Consider the following 24,741-nt stretch of genomic DNA (forward strand, 5'->3'; position numbering starts at 1 on the left):
GACATATTCTCATTGAATACTTTGTTCTGTACAAAGTTGAATGTGCTGACAACATGTGAAATTGATTGTCAATCAGTGTTGCTTCCTAAGTGGGCAGTTTGATTTCACAGAAGTTTAATTTACTTGGAGTTATATTGTGTTGTTTAAGTGTTCCCTTTATTTTTTTTAGCAGTATATTTGAGTTTCTGGTTCATCCCGTTCCACCTCGTATTTCCCATCCTAGTGTAATCCAGTGTCAGAAACTATCGTGATTATGAATGTCATTAGGTAGTCCTCGAATTGCAATTACAATTGAGCCCCAAATTTAGGTCGCTGTGAAATTTAGGTCGCAGTTGAAACCAACTGACAGATTAACAAAGAAGTCACTAAGCAGGTAAGTTAAATAATTATACATATTTGTTATTTAAACTATAAATATCACAAAATTATGTTTTTTTTCTCAAGGTGACACACCACCCGAGTTATGCTCGGTTTTTTGGCGAATTTTGACACACCAAGCTCAAAAGGTTGCCCATCACTGCCTTAGGGCATCCCATAAGGCATAGCATGCCGAAACAACTAGACATAATAAGACAGTTCTCCCAGTCCATGTCATCATTCTAAATATCAAATTCCCACAGCACTATCTCATCTCTAAGGATATTTACCCATGTAGTAGGACTTATCCTTCTCAATCTTTCTTATTACCTTGCTCCTACTGGTATCTTATGACTACCATTTTGTGGGTTGAATCTTATGATTGTATCTTATGATTTGTGATGCCACTTTGTTGATTGTATGCATACCGAGAGCTTATGCACCAGAGTCAAATTCCTTGTGTGTCAAATCACACTTGGCCAATAAAGAACTATTGCACTCTTCTCCACTCCTAGTCTAATCTAGTCTAATCTAGTCCTAGTCTCTACTACTAGTCTAGTCTAGTCTTCATAGTGCTTTACAGTTCTCTCTAAGCAGTTTACAGACTGCCACAATTGCATGCCTCTTTGAAAGACTGAATATCTACTACAAAGTCATCTCTTCCTCTTCTAATCTATTTCTTGTTCTCTTTAGCCAGGTGCTTTGTAAATATCTTTTAATATACATTATATATTTCTTTCATCCTCATTTTTTCTAACAGCCACTTTCATATGTGTGCTTTCCTCTATCTATGGGTTTTTTCACTTTATTATTCTTTCAGGCATTGTATATACAGTACTTCCCATTAATGCGTTTCCATGACACCCTATAATGTTCTTTTCATCAAGCAACTTCAGCATATACTTTCCCAAGTCTACCTTGCATTTCATCCACTATTCTATTATCATTCTCCTCCACTCTTTAATTGGCCGATCACTTTTTCTGAATTCTCTCATCTTATTCCATCCCATTCATACATGTCTTTATACTGCATATTAACGCTGGACTTACTATTGCATTCTGCTCTAATTCTATTTTCACTTTAGTTTATTTCCTTTCTTCTAAGTCCATTTGCCCCTAAGATATACTGTTGATCATACCAAGAATTTGTTTCACATTCAGTATCTCTTTATTACTGGATTCCTGGATCCGTGTCCCTCCTGGTTGGTCTCGGCCAGCAGGGAGGTGACACGGAGCTGGGCCCAGGAGATTACCAACGCTTCCTTGGGGAGGGGAGTCTTTCCAACACTCTATAAAGAAGCGCTTGTGCGCCCCCTCCTCAAGAAGCCCTCCCTGGACCCAGCCGTACTTAATAACTATCATCCAGTCTCCAACCTTCCCTTTATGGGGAAGGTTGTTGAGAAGGTGGTGGCACTCCAGCTTCAACGGTCCTTGGAAGAAGCCGATTATCTAGGTCCCCAGCAGTCGGGTTTCAGGCCCGGTTACAGCACGGAAACTGCTTTGGTCGAGTTGATGGATGATCTCTGGCGGGCCCGGGACAGGGGTTTATCCTCTGTCCTGGTGCTCCTTGACCTCTCAGCGGCTTTCGATACCATCGACCATGGTATCCTGCGCCGGCTGGAGGGGTTGGGGGTGGGAGGCACTGTTCTCCAGTGGTTCTCCTCATACCTCTCTGGCCGGTCGCAGTCGGTGTTAGTGGGGGGGTCAGAGGTCGGCTCCGAGGTCTCTCCCTTGTGGGGTGCCTCAGGGGTCGGTCCTCTCCCCCCTGCTATTTAATATCTACATGAAACCGCTGGGTGAGATCATCCAAGGACATGGGTGAGGTATCATCAATATGCTGATGATACCCAGCTTTACATCTCCACCCCATGTCCAGTCAACGAAGCGGTGGAAGTGATGTGCCGGTGCCTGGAGGCTGTTGGGGCCTGGATGGGTGTCAACAGACTCAAACTCAACCCGGATAAGACGGAGTGGCAGTGGGTTTTGCCTCCCAAGGACAATCCCATCTGTCCGTCCATTACCCTGGGGGGGGGGGAAATTATTGACCCCCTCAGAGAGGGTCCGCAACTTGGGCGTCCTCCTCGATCCACAGCTCACATTAGAGAACCATCTTTCAGCTGTGGCAAGGGGGGTGTTTGCCCAGGTTCGCCTGGTGCACCAGTTGCGGCCCTATCTGGACCGGGACTCATTGCTCACAGTCACTCATGCCCTCATCACCTCGAGGTTCGACTACTGTAATGCTCTCTACATGGGGCTACCTTTGAAAAGTGTTTGGAAACTTCAGATCGTGCAGAATGCAGCTGCGAGAGCAGTCATGGGCTTATTTATTCATTTATTTATTTATTTAGATTTGTATGCCGCCCCTCTCCGCAGACTCGGGGCGGCTCACAACAATGCCCATGTTTCACCATCACTCCGCAGTCTGCATTGGCTGCCGATCAATTTCCGGTCACAATTCAAAGTGTTGGTTATGACCTTTAAAGCCTTTCATGGCACTGGACCAGAATATCTCCGAGACCGCCTCCTGCCACACGAATCCCAGCGACCGATTAGGTCCCACAGAGTGGGCCTTCTCCGGGTCCTGTCAACTAAACAATGTCGGTTGACGGGCCCCAGGGGAAGGGCCTTCTCTGTGGCGGCACCGGCTCTCTGGAACCAAGTCCCCCCGGAGATTAGAACTGCCCCTACTCTTCCTGCCTTCCGTAAACTCCTTAAAACCCACCTGTGCCGTCAGGCATGGGGGAATTGAAACACCTCCCCCGGGCATGTTCAATTTATACATGGTATGCTTGTGTGTGTGTCTGTTAGTATATGGGGTTCTTTTAAATCTTTAAATATTTTAAAGTTATTTGGATTATTTATGATTTATGCTATTTTGTTGTGAGCCGCCCCGAGTCTTCGGAGAGGGGCGGCATACAAATCTAAATAATAAAATAAATAAATAAATAAATTACCCTAATATCTTACATTGATTGTTGAAGATTTTATTTTATTAAACATGCCTGGGATAAACATAGATCCATCCTAAGATAAAATACAGGAAATAGTATAAGGGCAGACTAGATGGACCAGGAGGTCTTTTTCTGCCGTCAGTCTTCTATGTTTCTATGTTTACAGAAACAAAAAACCATCTTTTTCTAAGCAGGTAATCATCCATTACCATTCTCATTCCTAGTTCTTCAAATGTCCCAATCTGTTTTAGGTTCTCTCTCATATCTACTCGTCATTCAGATCAACTAATGAGTAATTTATCCTAAGATTACATTTCTAGTTCTTCCGTTATCACCATTCATTGGAAGATATTTACCACTTCATCAACGTACAACTCCATTATTCTGTTTTCCTATATAGAAAACACTTTGGGAATCCAGGTAAATTTATATTTGTATATCTGAGGTAATTAAAATATTTCCCATCTGACTTTGCCTTTCATTTTTTGTTTCACTCCAGGTACTTCTTCTGGATGATTCAGACCACTATGATTTATTCAGTCATTTAGACCGTGAAGAGTTTCTTTTTTGCATCTTTAAACACCTTTGCATTGGAGGAGCTTTCTGTCAATATGAAGATGATCTCGGCCCATACCTAGAAACCACAAAATCTTTATACAAGGATCTAGTGAGGTTTGTGCTTTATATGTAACCAATTTCTTCATTTATTTTTCAACTCAGATCTTCAGGTAAAATACTTTGGCCACCAAATGGGAAGAGAGGACTCATTGGGGATGAGTTTAGGCGGACTCAAGCAGACAGTGGAGCAGGGGCAGCGGGGGGTGGGGGGGTGGCATCCTATGGGGTCACAAAGAGTCAGATACAACTTAGTGACTGAACAACAATAAGATGCTAGCTACACTCCCATACTTGTTCACTTAACTTGTTGAAATTTGAACAAAATGGCATTTCCAAATAAAACTTATAGAATAGTATCATGCACAAAACCTTACATGAATACATGCTACTCTTCAGGAAAGGCTATAGCAGATATTCTGTCTTGGTTGGTAAATGGTAAAATAAGTTCTAATTGTATCCTAGATCATTTGAAAAAATTTCCCCTCACTTTTTATTTATTTATTTATTAGATTTGTATGCTGCCGCTCTCCGAAGACTCGGGGCGGCTAACAACAATATAAAAGACAATGTAAACAGATCTAATATTAAAAACAATCTAAAACCCCCAATTTAAAGAACCACTCATACATACAAAAACCACTCATACATATTTTTTCTTTTAAAAATCTGATTTAATTTGATCATCTTGTTAGGAATCAGTTTAATTTAAGAGTTTGTTTTATTTTTTGGACCTTGGATAAATATCTCCAAATGTAAAATGTAAGTTTTAAGTAGTCTAGTTGACTTTATTAAAAGCTGTTTTGTAATTTTTTTATGAATTTCAGTGTACAAAAAGATCCTGAAACCAAGAATATTCACATAGTATCTACTGTCTTTAAAGTCTGTGCATATGTAAGTATCTTGTTAGTATCGTATGAAATATAGAACATTTTTCAATGTAATTTGAAATAAGATTACCTGTAAGAGTAATCCAAACGGTATTGTTTATTTTTAAACTGAATCAATCTTTGGTAAAAATTTAACAGGTTGGCATATAATATATACTGCTCTAAAAAATAAAGGAAACACTTAAACAATACAGTATAACTCCAAGTAAATCAAATTTCTGTGAAATCAAACTGTCCTCTTAGGAAGCAACATTGATTGACAATAAATTTCACATGCTGTTGTGCACATTCAACTTTTGAGCAGTGTATATCAACATATAAACACAGTCACAAACATTTATTCACATTTATGGAGGTTCTCAATCATCCAGGTCATGGTTGTCCCAAAGATGCTTTTCCAAAAGAAAACTGGATTTTCTTGGGGTAGGGGGGTTTCTTTGAAAATGTTTCACTTCTCATTCAAGAGGCTTCTTCAGTTCTAATTGACTAGTGGGAATGGAAAAGTGGTGGGTTGCTACCAGTTCACCCTGGTTTGGGCGAACAGGTAGTGGTGGCAGTGGCAGGCTCCGCCCACCTGCCCAGACATCATACTCAATAACTACTGTCCAGTCTCCAACCTTCCCTTTATGGGGAAGGTTGTTGAGAAGGTGGTGGCACTTCAGCTCCAGCGGTCCTTGGTAGAAGCCGATTATCTAGGTCCTCAGCAGTCTGGATTCAGGCCCGGCTACAGCACGGAAACTGCTTTGGTCGCGTTGATGGATGATCTCTGGCGGGCCCAGGACAGGGGCTTGTCCTCTGTCCTGGTGCTTCTTGACCTCTCAGCGGCTTTCGATACCATCGACCATGGTATCCTTCTGCACCGACTAGAGGGGTTGGGAGTGGGAGGCACTGTTCTTCAGTGGTTCTCCTCATACCTCTCTGGTCGGTCGCAGTCGGTGTTAGTAGGGGATCAGAGGTCGACCTCTAGGTCTCTCCCTTGTGGGGTGCCTCAGGGGTCGGTCCTCTCCCCCCTGCTGTTTAATATCTACATGAAACCGCTAGGTGAGATCATCCAAGGGCATGGGGTGAGGTATCATCAATACGCCGATGATACCCAGTTATACATCTCCACCCCATGTCCAGCCAACAAAGCAGTGGAAGTGATGGGCCGGTGCCTGGAGGATGTTAGGGCCTGGATGAGTGTCAACAAGCTCAAACTCAACCCAGACAAGATGGAGTGGCTGTGGATCTTACCTCCCAAGGACAACTCCATCTGTCCATCCATTACCCTGGGGGGAGAATCACTGGCCCCCTCAGAGAAGGTTCGCAACTTGGGCGTCCTCCTCGATCCACATCTGACATTAGAGAAACATCTTTCAGCTGTGGCGAGGGGGACGTTTGCCCAGGTTCGCCTTGTGCACCAGTTGCGACCCTACTTGGACCGGGAGTCACTGCTCACAGTCACTCATGCCCTCATCACCTCGAGGCTTGACTACTGTAACACTTTCTACATGGGGCTACCTTTGAAAAATGTTCGGAAACTTCAGATCGTGCAGAATGCAGCTGCAAGAGCAATCATGGGCTTTCCTAAATATGCCCATGTTACACCAACACTCCGCAGTCTGCATTGGTTGCCGATCAGTTTCCGGTCACAATTCAAAGTGTTGGTTATGACCTATAAAGCCCTTCATGGCACCGGACCAGATTACCTCAGGGACCGCCTTCTGCTGCATGAATCCCAGCGACCAGTTAGGTCCCACAGAGTGGATCTTCTCCGGGTCCCGTCAACTAAGCAATGTCGCCTGGCGGGACCCAGGGGAAGAGCCTTCTCTGTGGCGGCCCCAGCCCTCTGGAACCAACTCCCCCCAGAGATTAGAACTGCCCCCACCCTCCTTGCCTTTCGTAAACAACTTAAAACCCACCTCTGCCGCCAGGCATGGGGGAATTGAGATCCTCTTTCCCCCTAGGCCTTTACAATTCTATGCATGGTATGTATGTATGTATGTTTGGTTTTTATATTAATTGATTTTTAATCATCAATACCAAATTACTATTGTACACTGTTTTATTGTCGCTGTTAGCCGCCCCGAGTCTCTGGAGAGGGGCGGCATACAAATCCAATAAATAAATAAATGAATGAATGAATGAATGAATGAATGAATGAATGAAAGAAAAATAAATAAATAAATAAATAAATGAATGAATAAATGAATAAATAAATGAATAAATGAATAAATTCACACATGCACGCACATATCTCCAAACTGGTGGCAAAGGTAAGTGAAATCCATTACTGGAATGGAAGTATTTATATTCTTTGCAGCTGTCTAGTTATTATCTCTCTGAGAGTCGTTGAGGCCACTTGGAAGTTTCCCTGTACCCTCAAAGTCATCTGAACCAGAGGGTAAATGGGTGTAGAACTTCTTGGGATGCCTGAAAGGATCTGTGTTGTAAACAGGAGATAGGTAGTGTCGTATCCCTCCCCTCTGTTAAGGGAGGATTGTTCAATTTCAACATAGAATGGTGAGAATGCTATCACTTAAAAACAAATTGTATTATGCATTTAACTTTTAGATATTATTATGATATACTTTTATATTTTTCTTTAGTTATTGATAAGAGCTTATATAATATATTTATATTTTAGAGCTTATATTCGACTTCTTTTTTATTGCTGTATCTTTTTATATTGTTATTATGTTATAAGCCACCCTGAGTTCTTCGGGATTGGGCGGCATAGAAGTCGAATTAATAATAATAATAATAATAATAATAATAATAATAATAATAATAATAATATTTCTGAATTAATATGGAACAGATATGAGAGTTATGTTCTGCTTCTGATTTAAATGTCAAAGCGTCTTGCAGTTTTTTAGTTATTTAATATGTGAAATGAAAATTATCCCCATTTTACCAATTGGAGAGTTAACTGTGCAAGTTGGTTACACATTCTATGAAAATCTCTACATTTTACGCACAACGCTTTTGTGTGAGGCAAATAGCCTGATTTGTGTTGAGTCAGGGTTCCTCCTCATGTTGCAATAACTGCAGCACAAACATGTCTAAATAATCATTCGTAAATGACATGTTTTTATGATACTGCTTTGGGCTCATTCCCAGTCTGCAGCGTGGACAGCTTAAAATTGTCTCAAGCTGTTACAGTTTTAAAGTACTATTTTCTCTCTTCTCAGTGTTTACAATGAATATAAGACAGGGTGCTTTATTAACAAATGTACCTGAGATTGGGGGTGATTATATGGTGTTGGAAGAAAGTTCCTTCCTGCTTCACCTCTCAGCCAAATTTAAAACTTATTTTGAGCGGCAAGAGATACTTCAATTGATGGAGAATGGTCAGTGCAAAAATAAAGTCATCTGGGGCATGTATCCTGACAGGACTGCATTCTTATCATCTCATTTTGATTTTTGTATTTTTGAACGGTAGAGATGAATGTATAAGAAAGAATGCCTAATTTTGAAAAAACTCATATGGTAGGTACGAAACCGAAACATAGAAAAAGAAGTGGTTTATGAATTCAAATCAGAGATAGGTTTCAGCAGGTTCTGACCAATTCTGGAGAACCAGTTGTGGAAATTTTGAGTAGTTTGGAGAACCAATAAATACCACCTCAGACTGGCCGTGCCCCCATCTATTCTCTGCCTCCTGAGACCCAGCTGATCGGAAGGAAATGGGGATTTTGCAGTAGCCTTCTCCTGGAGTGGGGTGGGAATAGAGATTTTACAGTATCCTTTCCCTGCCACACCCATCTTTTAAGTTGCATTACTAAATAAACTGTTCTGCCGGGCTCTCTGGTAGGAGCCTCCCGAAAATTCAAGGGTACAAATTTCAGACACACACACGTTTGAAAATTCAAAACAATGTTCTTTATCACAAAAGTCAAAATAAACTAAGCACTCTTTTTGTATTGCAAGGAGCACTTGTCCCAAAACCACCGGGTAGTCTGTACAATTACCCTTAAGCAGTCATTAAGTACTTATCCAGCAGCTGTGGAGAAACTTCACACCCCTTCTTCTTCCAACGAAGTGAGACACACACACACACACACGTACACGTTAAAAGTCCAGAAAACACAGGATTCCTGACAAACTGCAATCAGATACTCTTCCACAACGGCCAAACCCACATGCTGCTATTTATAGCAGCAGCCCTAATTACTGGAGCCCCACCCAAACACAGGTGGCCTCACTTATCTCCTGTAATATGTTCTTACTTGGTCTCTTCTACGCATAATTCTGCGCTTGCGTGGATCCAAAACGTCTTCATCTGAATCAATGGAAGATAAGGAAGATTGACTGCCTGGGCCAAGCCCCCCTCTGCCTAGTCACTCCCACCTTCTTCTTCGTCTGAGGAAACTAAACTCTGAACTGATTCTGTCGGCAATAACACAGGCCTGTGACATTTTGAAGTTCCCCCTGCATCCACCTCCACATTCCCTGGGGCAGGAGGTGGGCCACAGCCAACCACAACATAAACAAACTTTTGCACGATATTCTGATTTTCCGAGTTTCACCTGTATAAGTTAATAATAAAGTTTGTGAATTGACCGTAGCATATTTCAGAAGAAAAGGACAGGGATCACCCAGATTTTGCTTTTCCAAAAGAGCAAGAGTTGAAGTTTTCTTAATGGGGTTTTGATGCCTTTGCAAGAAACACTTATTCTGATAACGCAGTTTTAAATCTTTCAGGCCAAGTTATTTTCCTATTTAATTTGCAACTCAATCCCTGCACAGGGACCACAAAGAGAAAATTCTCCCACCCAACACAAACATAATCCCAGATCCAGGAGATGTGGGGAGGGGAACTTGATTCTCTGCCATCTCCCCTTCTTCCCTCTACCAGGCAAAAACAGGCCTCTGGAGATCTGTTTTACCTGCAAGCAAAAGTCTATAACGCCTCCCCCCCCCCCCCCGGGGGAGTGTGTGTGTGTTAAAGAGCCAGGCAGTTGTCTGGCTGCTTTGTAATGCACATGCATGCAGTGTTTCCAATTTCAGAGTTAGAAAATAGTTTGTTTTTGTTTTGTGCCTTTGAGTCACTTTTTGACACCTGGCAATAGCCTGGACAAGTCTCTGCAATTTTCATGGCAAGGTTTTTCAGAAGCTGTTGGTCCTTGCCTCCTTATTCCTAGAATGGAAAGAAAGAGACTGACCCAGATGGCTTCATGGCTAAGGTGGGATTGGAACTCATGGTCCCAGTGCCTGCTGCCTTTAACTGGGTATCACAGGGACAACAGGTTTTTGGACCAAAGTGCCTCAAATGAATGAGGAAATGACATAAAAGATACAATGTTTCTAAAATAATGTAAAACTATAACTAATATGAATGAAGAGAGATAGATAGATAGATAGATAGATAGATAGATAGATAGATAGATAGATAGATAGAGAAGGTGAATTAACTATTTATTCGATTTTTTAATGCTGCCCTTCTCCTTAGACTCAAGGCGGCTTACAACATGTTAGCAATAGCACTTTTTAACAGAGCCAGCATATTGCCCCCACAATCCAGGTCCTCATTTTACCCACCTCGGAAGGATGGAAGGCTGAGTCAACGTTGAGCTGGTGATGACATTTGAACTGCTGACCTGCAGATCTACAGTTTCAGTGGCCTGCAGTACAGCACTCTACCTGCTGCGCCACCCCGGCTCTATCACAGGCTATTTCAGAGCTGTGCCTGAAATATATGTACTGACTGAAACTAATAATAAACACATACTAAAAAGAAAAAGAAAAAAAGAAAAAAGGTATAATGGAATATTAAGGATAAATATATTTAAATAAATAAATAAAATACACACATACTTTATTGTCATTGTAGTTATATACACAGTATACCCATACAACAAAATTCACATGACGTCTAAATTTCGTTTATGTAATATTTAAAGAAGAGTACGGGGAAAATGTAAATACAGTGTTCCCTCAATTTTCGCGGGGGATGCGTTCCGAGACCGCCAGCAAAAGTCGAATTTCCGCGAAGTAGAGATGCGGAAGTAAAACACTATTTTTGGCTATGAACAGTATCACAAGCCTTCCCTTAACACTTTAAACCCCTAAATTACAATTTCCCATTCCCTTAGCAACCATTTAGATTATTTATTACTCACCATGTTTATTTATTAAAGTTTATTAAAAAATTATTTATTAAAGGCAGACCAAGGTTTGACGATTACATATGATGGAAAAACCGTGGTATAGGGAAGAAAACAAGTATTTTTTAATTAATATTTTGGAAAAACCGTGGTATAGACTTTTCGCGAAGTTCGAACCCGCGAAAATCGAGGGAACACTGTAATAGAATACTGTAACGAAACTCTCACAAAAAGGGTTTGTTTGTTTGTTTATTTACTTACTTTATAAAATATTTCATGACATAAAAATTATCATAAAACAGTACAATAGAAAAGGTCAGGAAACATTTTCTGCACTGAGGTTTGACTGTGGACTATATAGTGTTGTAAGTACTACTTATACAGTTCTGCTTCACCAGCGGTCCCCAACCTTTTTGGTACTGGAGAAAAATTTTCCACAGAGTGGTGGGGGAAGGATTGGGCTCCACTTACCTTCAACACCGGTTTGCATTGCGACATTTCGCTCATGTGCGGGCTCCACTCACAGGCGCCCACGCATCCCCTCGTGGAATTTCACTTCCGCGCACGCTCAGAAGGTGGATTTTGCCAGAAACATAGCTGAGGCACTGCTCAAGTGTACTTTGGGAGAAGAAATAAATGTCGTTATTAGCCCAGGGGCGGACTTTCTTTGAAGCAGAGGACAAGGAGAAGCCATCAAATCACCAAAAAATTCACCAAAAATTGGAAATCAAGATGGCGGCGCCCACAGACCAGCACCGCTAGAACCAGATCTGGGACGCTAAAATTACATCACCAGTGGGATGCTAATGGTTTGGGTGATCTGGTTTGAACTGGGAGGAACCCATCCCTGTGGTAGGGGGCGGGGAAGGGAGACGGAGCACGCAGTTGAGTTCCCACACGTGTGGAGTTTGTCTTTGCTTGCTCACTTGCCACTCACCTCCAGCTGTGTGGCCTGGTTCCTAATAGACCGGTTACCTGTTCATGATTGGGGATTCCTGTGCTATATGGTTCAACATTGGCTACTTTCAAGGCAGATACATCTTTGAATTTCTTCCTTAATTTTAAGAACTTGTCAAATACATTAGAAGTTATATCATTATTGAACGTATGTGAGATAACAAAATAGGTCTGAAGGGATGCCAACAGATCACAGGTTGTCTAATTATAATTAATAATATAATAATATAGAATTCTCTGTTATTCTTAATAATTCTGAAAGAATTAGATTTTTGAAACTATCTTTTAAGAAAGTAAGTAATAACGTGTTTGATATGACCAGGTGTTATAGGATAAAAAATCATTTCTCAAACATTTCCCTATGGAAAAAGCAATTGAGCAACAACTTAAAATGTTGCTGACTTAACATTCTCAGTTCCCCTCTTTTTTCTTAACAATAATTATCGCTATTATGAAGTGATTGGAAATAATTCATGGTAGCTATGCTCTCTATGCTTCATCTAAGTGTTTCCTATAGTGTTATTTATTATGTGCCAGCAAGTCGATTTTGAATGTTGGTGACCACAACATTCTTCCCATGATAGTATGCCCTAACCTAGTCGTTTTGATCTTCACCACTGTAACTGAGTCCATCCACCCTTGTTGCTGGTTATCCTTTTACCTGTTTAATAAACTAGGTCATTTCAAAGCTGAAGTCACTCTTTCTTTAAGGAAACTTCCTCCATATGAGTACTAGAGAGGTCAGACATTCACACATGGTGACTAAAGATCAACTAGGAGGCAGTAAACAATCCTGTTTTGGAACAAGAAAAAAATGGTTTAGAATATTTTTAATTTTGGTAATTAAAATTGAAACACCAGGGCAGTGCTTTTTCAGCTAGTCTATTTCTTCTAAAGATGAGCTAGATCTTTAACATTTATGTTTTTCTTACCTTTTTGGATTTGTGGTTGATGAGGTAATTTTGTCTGAGTTTTGAAATCAGTTTTGGGATCTTTAATTGATCATATGGTTTTATGTTTTAAGTAGACCGAGTTATAACTCATGGAAAACGCTGTGTCTGATAGTTAGTTGAATTGAATATAGTTGAGCTCTGGTATTGTTCCAGGGATCTGTTGGAGTCATTCTCCCAGCTCTCCAAGGACTCGTGGCGGCTCACAACATATAACATATATAGTACACAACATCTTAAATCCAATTAACTAATTAAAAGAACTAAAATTATTTAAAAATTAGAATTAGAAAATGATTATTTTACAACCTTAATAGACTCACTGCATTATATTAACAATTAATATTTTGTCCTCTAGGATGCTGATGGCCTTTGTTATCCTACACCCAGCAGCCATGAACAAAATTTTGCCTATTTGATTGTGAATCCTTTGAATCGTCATATATATGTTTTGTACCATGTTTTTGGAGTACCTTCATTCTGTAAGTGATGGCTCATGTTATACAATTAGTTCTGATAAATAGAGGAATTGATGGTTGGAATTCCAATATTGTTAGGGCATTAGAAATTACCGTACTTGTACACTGAATATAATTGGCTTTGTCAGAATGTTGTTAAATTAATGTTACCAATGCCTGCTTATAGTATTTGAAATGGTCTATTGCTAAATTAACTTACATCCTGTCCTTAGACAACTTTATTTTAATAAATTATTGTACTTACAAAAATAATAAATCTTGCAATGATGTGAATGTATGTCCTCATTATATAATTTTACGTGATTTTTATGTTGATTGTTTTTTGATCCTGGAAGGATGGCTAGATGAGTTATAATTTAAAACCTTAAAACAACTGACAAAGTTTAGAAGATAACAAACATCAAAATTAAAAGTAAAAAAAATAGCCAAAAGTGGACCAGCAATATTAACAGCTCTTTTAAAAGTTAAAGAAAAACCTGACCAAATTTTCTAGGACAGAAATATAGGCTGTTGATAGAAAAAAATAAGACTCTCCAAGGGTTTGTATTTTTCCTAATAAACTGATAGATAAGAACATTTCTGAAATACCTTGTGTGGGACAGATGTCGGAATAAATCCTTTGGGTTTTTTTTGTTTTTTTAATTTTTAGAAATTTTTATTTACAAATATAAATACAAAAAACAATACAAAGACAATACTCGCGCAAAAAAAAAAGACAATTGAAATACACATAATAAAATATGGGTGAGTGCACAGCAAGTCTGTATGGTAATCTGAACTATGTATATTCTCTTTAGCCAGGTTATAGCTAACTTTAAAATTCTATATAACTTGTAAAATTTACAAAAAAATGAAAAAAAAGTATATGTAACATAAGAAACAAATAGTAGTCTTAATTAATAATTCATAACTTTATCTTATATAATCCAATAGGCTTTCACCAGGTGTGATTATTATTTACATAGTCAAGTGTTTTACAGTATACTTAGCGAATTTTATTCCTATTTTCGAGCCAATAATATAATAAGTTCCAACAATCATATAATTGCGTTTCCTCGTTACCTTTTATTTCTAGTGTCAATTGGGTCATTTCTGCACATTCCTTTGTTTTGAGACAGTTTAGTTCAAAGAAAATATTTATATTTGTAATTCTTACAGAAGACCTTTATTAACAAAATTACTCAAAACTTAGACTACTAATGATAAAAGGAAATGCTGCTTAACAATATTATTACAAATACAGTGTTCCCTCGATTTTTGCGGGGGATGCATTCCGAGACCGCCCGCGAAAGTCAAATTTCCGCGAAGTAGAGATGCGGAAGTAAATACACTATTTTTGGCTATGAACAGTATCACAAGCCTTCCCATAACACTTTAAACCCCTAAATTGCAATTTCCCATTCCCTTAGCAACCATTTAGATTAATATACTCACCATGTTTATTTATTAAAGTTTATTAAAAATATTTATTAAAGGCAGACGAAAGTTTGGTGATGACATATGACGTCATTGGGCAGGAAAAAACGTGGTATAGGGGAAAAACTCGCGAAATTTTTAATTAATATTTTTGAAAAACCGTGGTATACTTTTCCCGAAGTTCGAATCCGCGAAAATCGAGGGAACACTGTTATGATTATCATGGGGTTTGCCCTTTCAAGGTATCAAGAAACTTTAGTTGGTTCAAATGCAGCAGCCCAGTTTTGTGCAGGCCTAGAGGTGTCATCTCTCCTGCTGGAATTGTACATGACTGGGGGTTTTTTTGGGGGGGGGGTGTACATGACTGGTTTTGTATGAAAGAAGGAAAAAAAGCATTAAAAAACCCCTCACAAAAACTTCAAAGCTGAAAAAAATCACATCTAAACAATAACACTGATACAACCCCAGTGCCATCTCTATCACATTCCGATGTAGTGTGTGTATGTATGTGTTTAACTTTACCTCAGTTTCTTGTGCTTTTATTTAACACCTGCGTGTTGCGTGCCCGTGTTTTTCCAACAAGCATTTTATTTTATCTTCTGCAAAACGAGTCCTGCGCGGTGATTTTTTTTTTTTTTTGCATGGGTGGCAGGCATAAGTTAATTTCAGGTTACAATCCAAAGTTTTGCTCTGGTCAGGACGTCGGGACTACAACTCCCAGCACTGCTTTTGGAATTGTGAGCATTTCCAATCGCAGAAATCTGCACGACACACCAATTGGGGGTGGCACAAATTGTGTGTGTTTTTGAGGGTGGGAATCGGTGACAAAGGAAAACGTTTCTCTCCCCCCCCCTCTACTAAGCCTGAGGGGTCGGGATTTATTTCCTCTTTTGTGGGGGAGGAAGAGAAAATAGTCCCAACTGTCCCTCCTCCTCCTCCTCCCCTCAGAGAGGATTGGAAAACTTTTTGGGAAAAGGAGGGGGGAGGAGGAAAGAGAGCCATAACTAATAAACCCCATGTTTCCTGTCCCTATCGGCGACGGTGAATCCTGCACGGGCGGCTCCAAGAATTTAAGAAAACAAGTTAAGCTGGAAGCGCCGAAGAAGCAGCCGTACCAGTTTAGGAAGAGAAGGAAGTGGGAGGGGGGGAAAAAGCCAACAACCACCCACTGCCCTCCCTACTACAGGCTGGACGAGCGTGGAAAGGAAGCTCGGGACGGGAGCCCTCCGTGTGGCAAAAGTTTAATTTCGGAGCGGCCGGGCGCGGGAACAAACAAAAAAAAAGAGGTGGCGTCCGCTGCAGGCTCCGAGTGGAATTAAAACTTTTGCTTGTCGGGAGTCGGGGCGGGCGGGCGCGCGCTGGGCGGAGCAGGCTCGGGCGGGCGTCTTTCCGAACTTTTGTTTGGAAGGGTTGGTGCGCCCGCTGCGAGCCCTCGCTCGGCGACGGGATTTTTTTTTTAATGCCCCTGGCTTCGCGTCCGGCGGAGCGAGAGCGCGGGAGGCCCCGAGCGCCCCCTTCTCGCGTGGTGTAGGGCCCCCGGAGCCCCCCCTCTCCCGCGGGGAACGAACGACCCCGGCGCCTGGGCATGCGGGACGGCTAGCCTAGCGCTGTTTGCTTTAAAGCCGAGCGAGAGACCGCGGAGGGGCGAGGGAGACGGCCATGGACGTCGGTGGGCAGCCCCAGCAGGCACCGTCGGCGGCGCAGCCCCAGCCGTCGGCGGCGGCTCAGTCTGCTCAGCTTACGGGGCAGCAATCCTCGCCGTCGGCGGCTCAACAACCCGGCGGGGGTGCCGTCTCCGGGCCGCCCCCGGCCGGCCATCAAGTCGTGCATGTCCGGGGCGATTCCGAGACGGACTTGGAGGCCCTCTTCAACGCCGTCATGAATCCCAAGGGCGCCAACGTGCCCCACACGCTCCCGATGCGGCTCCGCAAACTGCCGGACTCTTTCTTCAAGCCTCCGGAGCCCAAGGCCCACTCCCGCCAGGTGAGGTGGGGGAGGGAGAAGGGGGGGGGGGGGAGAAGCGGATGGGAGGGGGGGCGTCTCCGGGAAAACTCACACAGACACAATCACGCACGCTCACAATCTCCCTTACTTCATACACACACGCTCCCCCCCCGCCACAGACACACATACACCACACAGATACACACACACAACCTCCCTTCACACACATACCCTCCCCCCGCCACAGACACACAGATACACACTCACAACCTCCCTTCCTTCACACAACCCTCCCCCCGCCACAGACGCACATACACCACACAGATACACACACAACCTCCCTTCCTTCACATACATACCCTCCCCGCCACAGAGATACACTCACAACCTCCCTTCACACACACACCCTCCCGCCCCCCGCCACAGACACACATACACCGCACAGATACACATCCACAACCTCCCTTCCTTCACACACGTACCCTCCCCCAGCCAGATACACACTCACAACCTCTCTTCCTTCATACACATACCCTCCCCCCGCAACACACATACAGATATACACTCAAAACCTCCCTTCACACACATCTTCTCCCGCCACAGACCCACACAACACATACAAGTTACCTCCCTTCCTTCACACACACACACCCTTCCCTCGCCACAGACACACACACACACACCACACACAGATACACACTCACAAACTCCCTTCTTTCACACACACACCTTCCCCCCTCAGTAGTGGCTGCGCCGCTTTGGGAAAAACTTTTCCCGGGGAAAGACGAGAGGGAGCGCGCCTGCCCTTTCTCTCTCCCTCCCCCCCTCCTCCACTTCTCCACGGATTTGTGCAGGCTGGGAATTGTAGTCCGGAGACATCTTGGAAGGAAGAGGCGGCCGAGCTGTGGGACTTTTTTTTTTTAGAAAGGCCGAGGTCGCCCCAAGGCCGAGCGAAGCTCTTCTTCTCCCCCCTCCCCCGAGCTCCGCGGGGGTGTTTTGCGTGGCCGGCGGGGAGGGAGATGGGCATCGGGGCGGAGAGGCCGGGCTTTTGGGAGTCTCCCAACTCTCGGCCGGGGCAGTGCCGCCAGAGGGGATTTGGAGTCCCGGCGTCCTCTTTTATAATCCGGAGAGGCCGAGGAGAAGAGGGTCGAGAGTGGAAAATGGGGAGGAAAAAAAACACTGTGGGGAGGCCCTTTGCAGCTGCTGGAGAGGAAGGGAGGGAAAGTAGGATCTAAATCTGTTTTGAGCTGAGGGACGAAAAAACCGGGATTTAAATCTGTTTTCAGCTCGGGGGAGGAAAAAACGGCATCTAAATCTGTTTTGAGCTGAGGGAGAAAAAAAGCGGGAACTTAATCTGTTTTCAGCTAGGGGAGGGGAAAAAGTGGCATCTACATCTGTTTTCAGATGGGGGAGAAAAAGCAGAATTTAAATCTGTTTTCAACTGAGGGAGAAAAAAGTGGCATCTAAATCTGTTTTCAGATGGGGAAGGGGAAAAACGGCATCTAAATCTGTTTTCAGCTGCAAGAGAAAAAAGCAGCACCTAAATCTAAGGCAAGAAAAAATTCCGAACCAAATATGACAGATGAGTGAAGCAGCCCTTTCCAATCAATCAGGTTTTCTAACTGGGGCGACTCCTAGAATAATATTTTTACAACATTGAGGCCAACAAGGTCCTTGTGTTGGCTGGTGTAGTCTTGCTGTGCAGGATGGGAACTGTATTCCAAACACAGTCCAAGAGGGACAGGTTCAGGCAGGCTGAGGGAATTGTTAAATACAGCTTCTTTGGAGGTTTGTTTTAGTCCAGAAGTTTGCAGTTAGTGGAATCCTAATGAGATACATATGGGATTAGGGCATCATATTTTAATTTTATTCATTGATGATTCTGTTTACTATAATCACTGTCTGGGATGGCAGCTTTTTGTGTGGAAGGCTATTTTATCTCGCAGCTACATTTTTGGGGGACCAGGTGATGGATATAAAACAGTAGGTGGGGCTATTATCAGAAATGAATGGCCCCACTCATTTTCCTGAAATTCTGTCTTGTTTTTTCCCCTTCAGTCTGAGCTACTGTTTTGTTTTGTTTTTTAAGCAGCAGGCTGCAAGGTAGAGGTCTTCAAACTTGGCAACTTTAAGACTTCTGGACTTTTAACTCCCAGAATTCTCCAGCCATAGCATAGCTGGCTGGAGAATTCTGGGAGTTAAAAGTCCACAAGTCTTAAAGTTGCCAAGTTTGGGAACCTCTGCTGCAAGGAGGTACTTGAACCAAAGGTCTGAATTGGTCTTTTGCAGATGGGGTTTAAAAGTAGGTCAAGGATTTTGTAAAATGAGCCTGAAGGCTGCAGGTTTTCTCATCTTGGATTAGTGTGTATTTGATGTTTGCAAGTTGTTTTGGTTAAAAAAAAAATTACTAGGACTCTTCTCCCAATTTAACCATAAATAGAGACAGAGAGAAGTGGGAATTCCAAGAAAACCCCTCAAAAATACATGGTTAGAGGAATCCTGCCTGTCATGCCGGAAAAGGAGTTCCAAATATGGATGAACTACCTCATCCAAGTTCTGACAGACTTATGGTGGGAGGGAACCACTTTTCTCCTTTCTTTTGGTATTTTAGTTTCCCCCTCCTCCCTTTAAAATGTTTTGAATATGATTGAAATCAGGAGCAGAGCAGATCCCGAGCCTTCTGTCTTAATATACAAATTGATTGTTAGTGGGGGAGGGGAATTTTAAGTATCTCGATACTAAGCCCATATATAAGTATCTAGATACTAAGCAATATACTGTATAAGTAAAATGTGCATATGATAGTTGGTATTGCTAATGATGGAATGTGCCCCAAATGGCTAAATAAATACACATAGCAAAGTTAAGTTTGGATTTGTTAATGATGATATATTTATATATATTTAATTTATGCCAATATAAGTGGATGCAAAAAGAGGTAAAGCTGCTTTTGTTTGGAGGGCAGAAGGCATGGCTTCTGTGCAGTTTGATTCTGCATTTTTATGATTATGAAATAATAAAATACATTAATATATATAATACTTTATTTTATAATAACATATTCTTATAATTTAAATCTCTATAGATTTTCTATATAGAATTGCACCGAGTTGAAGATTTCTCTTGAAGAGAAAATAGTGTAGGAAGCATTTTCTGTTTTTTATTTCTTTACACCCCAGAGTATTCTTTTGTTTCCCAAATTCACAGAGAGGACAATTGTTTTATGTCATCAAATGTTGAAATCATTATTCAGCATATTTTAAAGTAGTGGACGTGATGGCTGTTGTTTCCATCTTATCCTGACTTTAGCTCTATGAAGTTGATTAGGATGTGCAGGAACAAGTTGATTCATGAATGGAAATTGGAAAATGTCACTCTTTTCTTAAATGTGTTTCTCTGGGAAGCAGACTCTTCCATCATTTGCAACTGTGATACTTGTAAACAAATTGTATAGGGTGCTATGTTGGCAGTCCTAATACAGTATTTCAAATGGGAAGCAGCCAGTCCCAGAAATAGGAGTTTTTAAAAATAGCTTTTCTTGCTGTGATGAAATTCTGACCATCATTAGAGATTACATTTCTTATCCAAATTTCCCTCATCAAAGGATAAAAGATTCACTGCCTTTTCTTCATTGTAGGAGAAATATTTGTTGCATGGTGGGAGATTATTATTATTTATTAGATTTGTATGGCACCCTTCTCCAAAGACTTATGCCCTTATCATGTCTTAAAGGTAGGATTCATGAAATCTTGCCTTATTTCTACCTACATATTTATCCAATTCATGTTACCTATACTGTACAGTACAGAACTCATCTTTAGGAAAAGCTACTTTTTTCCTTGTCTGTTCTTTGTGTCTTGATTTGGGAGAGTTCCTTTAGTTTTCTTCATTTACATATTTGTTGTTAAAAAGTTTATTTTTGCTCTCACTTTATATTTTCTCCTGAAAACTACCTTGAATTAACTCATTCATGCTCCTTCTTTCATAGTTTGTTTTCCTTAACTCTCTTAGTGTGTGGGCTAATAGGAGTGGTTGTAATGGTAACCATAATATATTTTACACCCTTTTGCGGACTCTATTCTGACTGTGGGGAGTATACTTTGGCCCTTCAGTCTTTCTCAGCTGCTTGTGATAATCTCTGTTCGCTTTTTATCTTTAAGGAAGCTAATGACAGCTACCTTCACCTACATTAATCTTGTTTCAAATTTGTGAAATCTGGAAGATTACTCTGAAGTAGAGGACCTCTATGGTGAGCTCCCATTCTTGTCCCAGCTCCTGACCACCTAGAGTAGTGTTGACCATTACTATATATACTGTAATTTTATGGGACTACTCCAAAAAACCCCCCTCAAAACTCTACTTTTCCTAAAAAGTTTCAACAATTTTGACAATTGTGGAAACTTTTGGGGGAAAGTGTATTTTTGAGGTTTTTTGGAGTAGTGCCACAAAATTATATATCAATGGAAAGATAATTGAATCAATAATGCAACAAAATATGTTCAATATTCTATGAAAAGTTATAGCCAAATAACCAGAAAAAGGAAGCACAACTTGCTTAGGTTGATATCAGGTAGCTTTCCTTCATCTGATTGTAGCCAATAGTGTTTAGAGAGCCAATCAGGTATCATCTGATTTTGGCAATGAGCCAATCAGATCGTAGGATTCAGTTATTGATGTCATGTATTGAACTAAGAGGGGAACATTTGTCAATGTGTTATGTGATTGCTATCAAGGTGGTTAGGTTTTTTGTGTGTTCTTTCATTTAGTGAGTTTGTAAAATGTAATAAAATTAAAGTAATGGTGCAAAGAGTTGACTGGTTGCCCAGAAAGTGATGTAAAATAGTATTAAGTGAAGAATGCTACATTTATAAAGAAATTAGAAGAAAAATTGGTGGAAACTTAACTGAAGGTGGCATTTCTAAATTTTTGAAGAGGTATAAGGAGACTCCGTTACTACAAAACCACACTGGCAAAGACTGAAAAAGGTACACAACAGCAAGTGATGATAGAAGAATTAAGAGACTGTGCCAGCATGGCAGAAGAAAATCATCTGGGTGTATACAAGATGAAATGGCACAATGCAATGTGGAGTTGAGTGCCAGGACTGTTTGGTGCAGATTGCAGGAATTTGGGCCAAAATCTAGAATTTTCTTCAAAACCCAACATAAAAGTTACTTCATTGCATTCTTGATTAAATTATCTTTCCATTGATATTTTATAGTATTATACCAAAAGAAAGGTGGTGTTATTAGCCATCAAACCTCAAAAATATTGCATACATTTTCCAAAAGGTTTCCACAATTTTGAAAGCATGAAAATGCGAGTAGATAAATAGATACCACTTTGGTGATAAGTTAACAGCATCACTGTTCCCTCTAAGGTGCGCCAGTGCACGAGCGCGCACACGACATTCAACTGTCGTGCAGCATTTTTAACTGCCGCGCAGAGAACAGGAGCCCAACGTCAGTGAAGAGGAGTCCCCTCCGGCTCCTGACAGAGACCCCTTTTGCCACCTCCGTCTTCCTCAAGACATTCGAGCCACATTTAATGGTCGTTATCTCAATTGTAGCAAAAACTGCAGTGCCACTCCACTCTTTCCAAAAACAAGGAAGTTCGGCCCCCGCCCCTCTCTCTCTCCACCCCTGCCTGATCCACTCTTTCCAAGAGCAAGGAAGTCCCGCCCCCACCCCTCTCTCTCCATCCCCACCCGATTGGTGCTTTTTCTCTGGTAGAATTACAAACAATTCCCATAATATTTTTCTTAATTTTTCACATGAATATTTGAGCACTGGTATGTTTTAGGTAACATTTAAAGGAGTAACCATTTTAGGATTTAACAAAAAGGCAATTCCAAATTTTAAAATACAGTACAGTGTTCCCTCGATTTTCGCGGGTTCAAACTTCGCGAAAAGTCTATACCATGGGTTTTTCAAAAATATTAATTAAAAAATACTTCGCAGGTTTTTCCCCTATACCATGGTTTTTCCCGCCCGATGATGTCATATGTCATCGCCAAACTTTCGTCTGTCTTTAATAAATATTTTTTAAAATAAAGTTTAATAAATAAACATGGTGAGTAATAATCTAAATGGTTGCTAAGGGAATGGGAAATGGTAATTTAGGGGTTTAAAGTGTTAACGGAAGGCTTGTGATACTGTTCATAGCCAAAACTAGTGTATTTACTTCCGCATCTCTACTTCGCGGAAATTCGCAGTTTCGGAACGCATCCCCCACAAAAATCGAAGGAACACTGAACAAGGCAAGCATTTTTTTACATTGCACTAAATCATGGGTCTTGAAACTATGGCTCCTGGGTCAGATAAGTGAAATGAACATTTATGTTGCTGCAGAGAGTCTCCCTTCAGAGACTCTTTGTGTGGGTCAGGGGGACAAAAATTCCAATTATTTCAGCCTCCTGGTGGTCTGCTTCAACTTTCTGATGTGGAGCTTTGGGCGAAGGCTGGAGGGAACTGCCACTTGTGGTGAGAGCCGGAGGGCCTTGTTCCAGTGGGACTGCATCATAGCCTGCAACTGACTGACCATATTATCCCACTGAGCCTCCAGGCACCAGTACCTAGTCTTGCTTTCCTCTGCTTGGAAAGCTTATGCTCATAGTCCTCAGTGACGTGCTTCTGCTGAGCCTCCTTCTCGGTTAGATCCAATTTGAGCTGAGCCAGCTTTTTTGCCAACTCTTTCTCATGGTGGCTGCTTAGCTCCAACAACTGCTTCCTGTTGGGTCCCTAAGGAGACTGGGCAGGTTGGGAGGGGAGAGGGGAGTAGAGGCACCCCTCGACATGAGTGACATTGAATTGGCCACACCCACCCAGCCGGAAGATCATATTAGTGGTCCATGGGAGTTAAAATTATTAATTTAGTGGTCCCTGAGGTCCGAAAGGTGCTCCAGAGGTACAGAAGGATCTTGACAGGCTTGAACATTGGACGCTATCTAAAAAAATGAAATACAATGGTGAAAAAAAGTAAGGTTCTACATTTAGGCAAGAAAAATAATGCACAGGGTCAGTATATGTGGTACCTTGCTCAATAGTACTGTGTTTCCGCCAAAATAAGAGCCTGTGTTATATTTTCTTTCCCCCCGAAATATGGCCTTGGCCTTATGGGGGGGGGGATTGTATTATTTTCGGAGTGCAGCCATAGCAGTAGCATTTAAACTTATATACTGCTTCACAATGTGTTATAGCCCTCTCTAAGCGGTTTACAGAGAGTAAGCATATCGCCCCCAATAATCTGGGTCCTCATTTATCGACTTTGGAAGGATGGAAGGCTGAGTCAACCTTGAGCCCAGTGAGATTCGATCTGCCAAACTGCTGGCAGCCGTTGATCAGCAGAAGTAGCTTGCAGTACTGCACTCTAGCCATTGCACCACCGAGACTCTTGAGCCATGAAGTGGGATCGGTGTGGCCAGTTCTTGCCCACAGCCTTATGAGGATCAGGTCAGAGCCGCTGCTGCACGATATCAGCAGGCCAGATTCAGTGAGCTGGACGTACCGCTGCCACTCAGGAAAAGAGAGAGGAGCTGCTATGAGAGAGCCCATTTCTCGTGTTCTCCTCCTCCCAGGTGGAAACAACAGGTTCTGCTCCCCAAATCTGGCCTGCTGATCTCCAGACGCATGGCTGCCACTCAGAAGAAGAAAGAGGAGGCTCTGCGAGGCTCAGGAGAAGAAATGAGAGAGGTGGCGCTCCCTCACCACCAGATTCAGGGAACCAAGATTGACAGGCCAGATTCGGGGAGATGACTTCCAGCTCCTGCCATGCCTGACGAGCAGGGGAGAAGAGACAGCAAGGGGAGCCCCATCTCTCTCCACGTGTCTTGTTCTCCGCTGCCTACCTCTCCCAACCTGGCACTCCTCTCACCAGCTGAGATCAACAGGCCAGATTAGGAGAGCTGAACGCCCTGCCGCCGCCTGGGAAGAGAAGAACATGAGAAATGGGCTCCCTCGCAGCACCTCCTCTCTCTCTTCTCCTGAGTGGCAGCAGTGGCCTGCCGATCTCCGGATACACTGCTGTCACTCGGGAGAAGAAGAGAGAGAAGAGGCGCTGCAAGAGAGCCCACTACTCACGTTGTTTTCCTGGGT

The 24,741-nt window shown here is 42.0% G+C and overlaps 2 protein-coding genes across 15 annotated transcripts in view; both read left to right on the top strand.

Moving 5' to 3' along the window:
- The window catches only part of CFAP300 (cilia and flagella associated protein 300), a 37,038-nt gene extending 23,477 nt beyond the window's left edge, over positions 1-13,561 (top strand). For both annotated transcript variants that reach the window (XM_070751659.1, XM_070751660.1), the window contains exons 5-7: positions 3,808-3,980; positions 4,751-4,817; positions 13,168-13,561. In XM_070751659.1, the coding sequence (XP_070607760.1) occupies positions 3,808-3,980; positions 4,751-4,817; positions 13,168-13,299 (372 nt within the window). In that variant the 3' untranslated portion in view covers positions 13,300-13,561. The remainder of the gene's footprint in view (positions 1-3,807; positions 3,981-4,750; positions 4,818-13,167) is intronic.
- A 2,177-nt stretch (positions 13,562-15,738) lies between these two features.
- Positions 15,739-24,741, top strand: part of YAP1 (Yes1 associated transcriptional regulator) — a 109,255-nt gene continuing 100,252 nt past the window's right edge. For 3 of the 13 annotated variants that reach the window (XR_011558938.1, XM_070749683.1, XM_070749686.1), the window contains exon 1: positions 16,045-16,687. Coding sequence is in view for 9 of the 13 variants with exons in the window: in XM_070749683.1 (XP_070605784.1) it covers positions 16,364-16,687 (324 nt within the window). In the remaining 4 variants the exon portion in view is untranslated. Of the gene's footprint in view, positions 16,688-20,334; positions 20,381-24,741 lie in introns of those variants that run through there. The other 10 variants (XR_011558937.1, XM_070749684.1, XR_011558936.1 and 7 more) reach the window with 8 other exon arrangements.

The sequence above is a fragment of the Erythrolamprus reginae genome, chromosome 4, assembly GCF_031021105.1.
Source record: "Erythrolamprus reginae isolate rEryReg1 chromosome 4, rEryReg1.hap1, whole genome shotgun sequence".
Classification (NCBI taxonomy): Eukaryota; Metazoa; Chordata; class Lepidosauria; order Squamata; family Dipsadidae; genus Erythrolamprus; species Erythrolamprus reginae.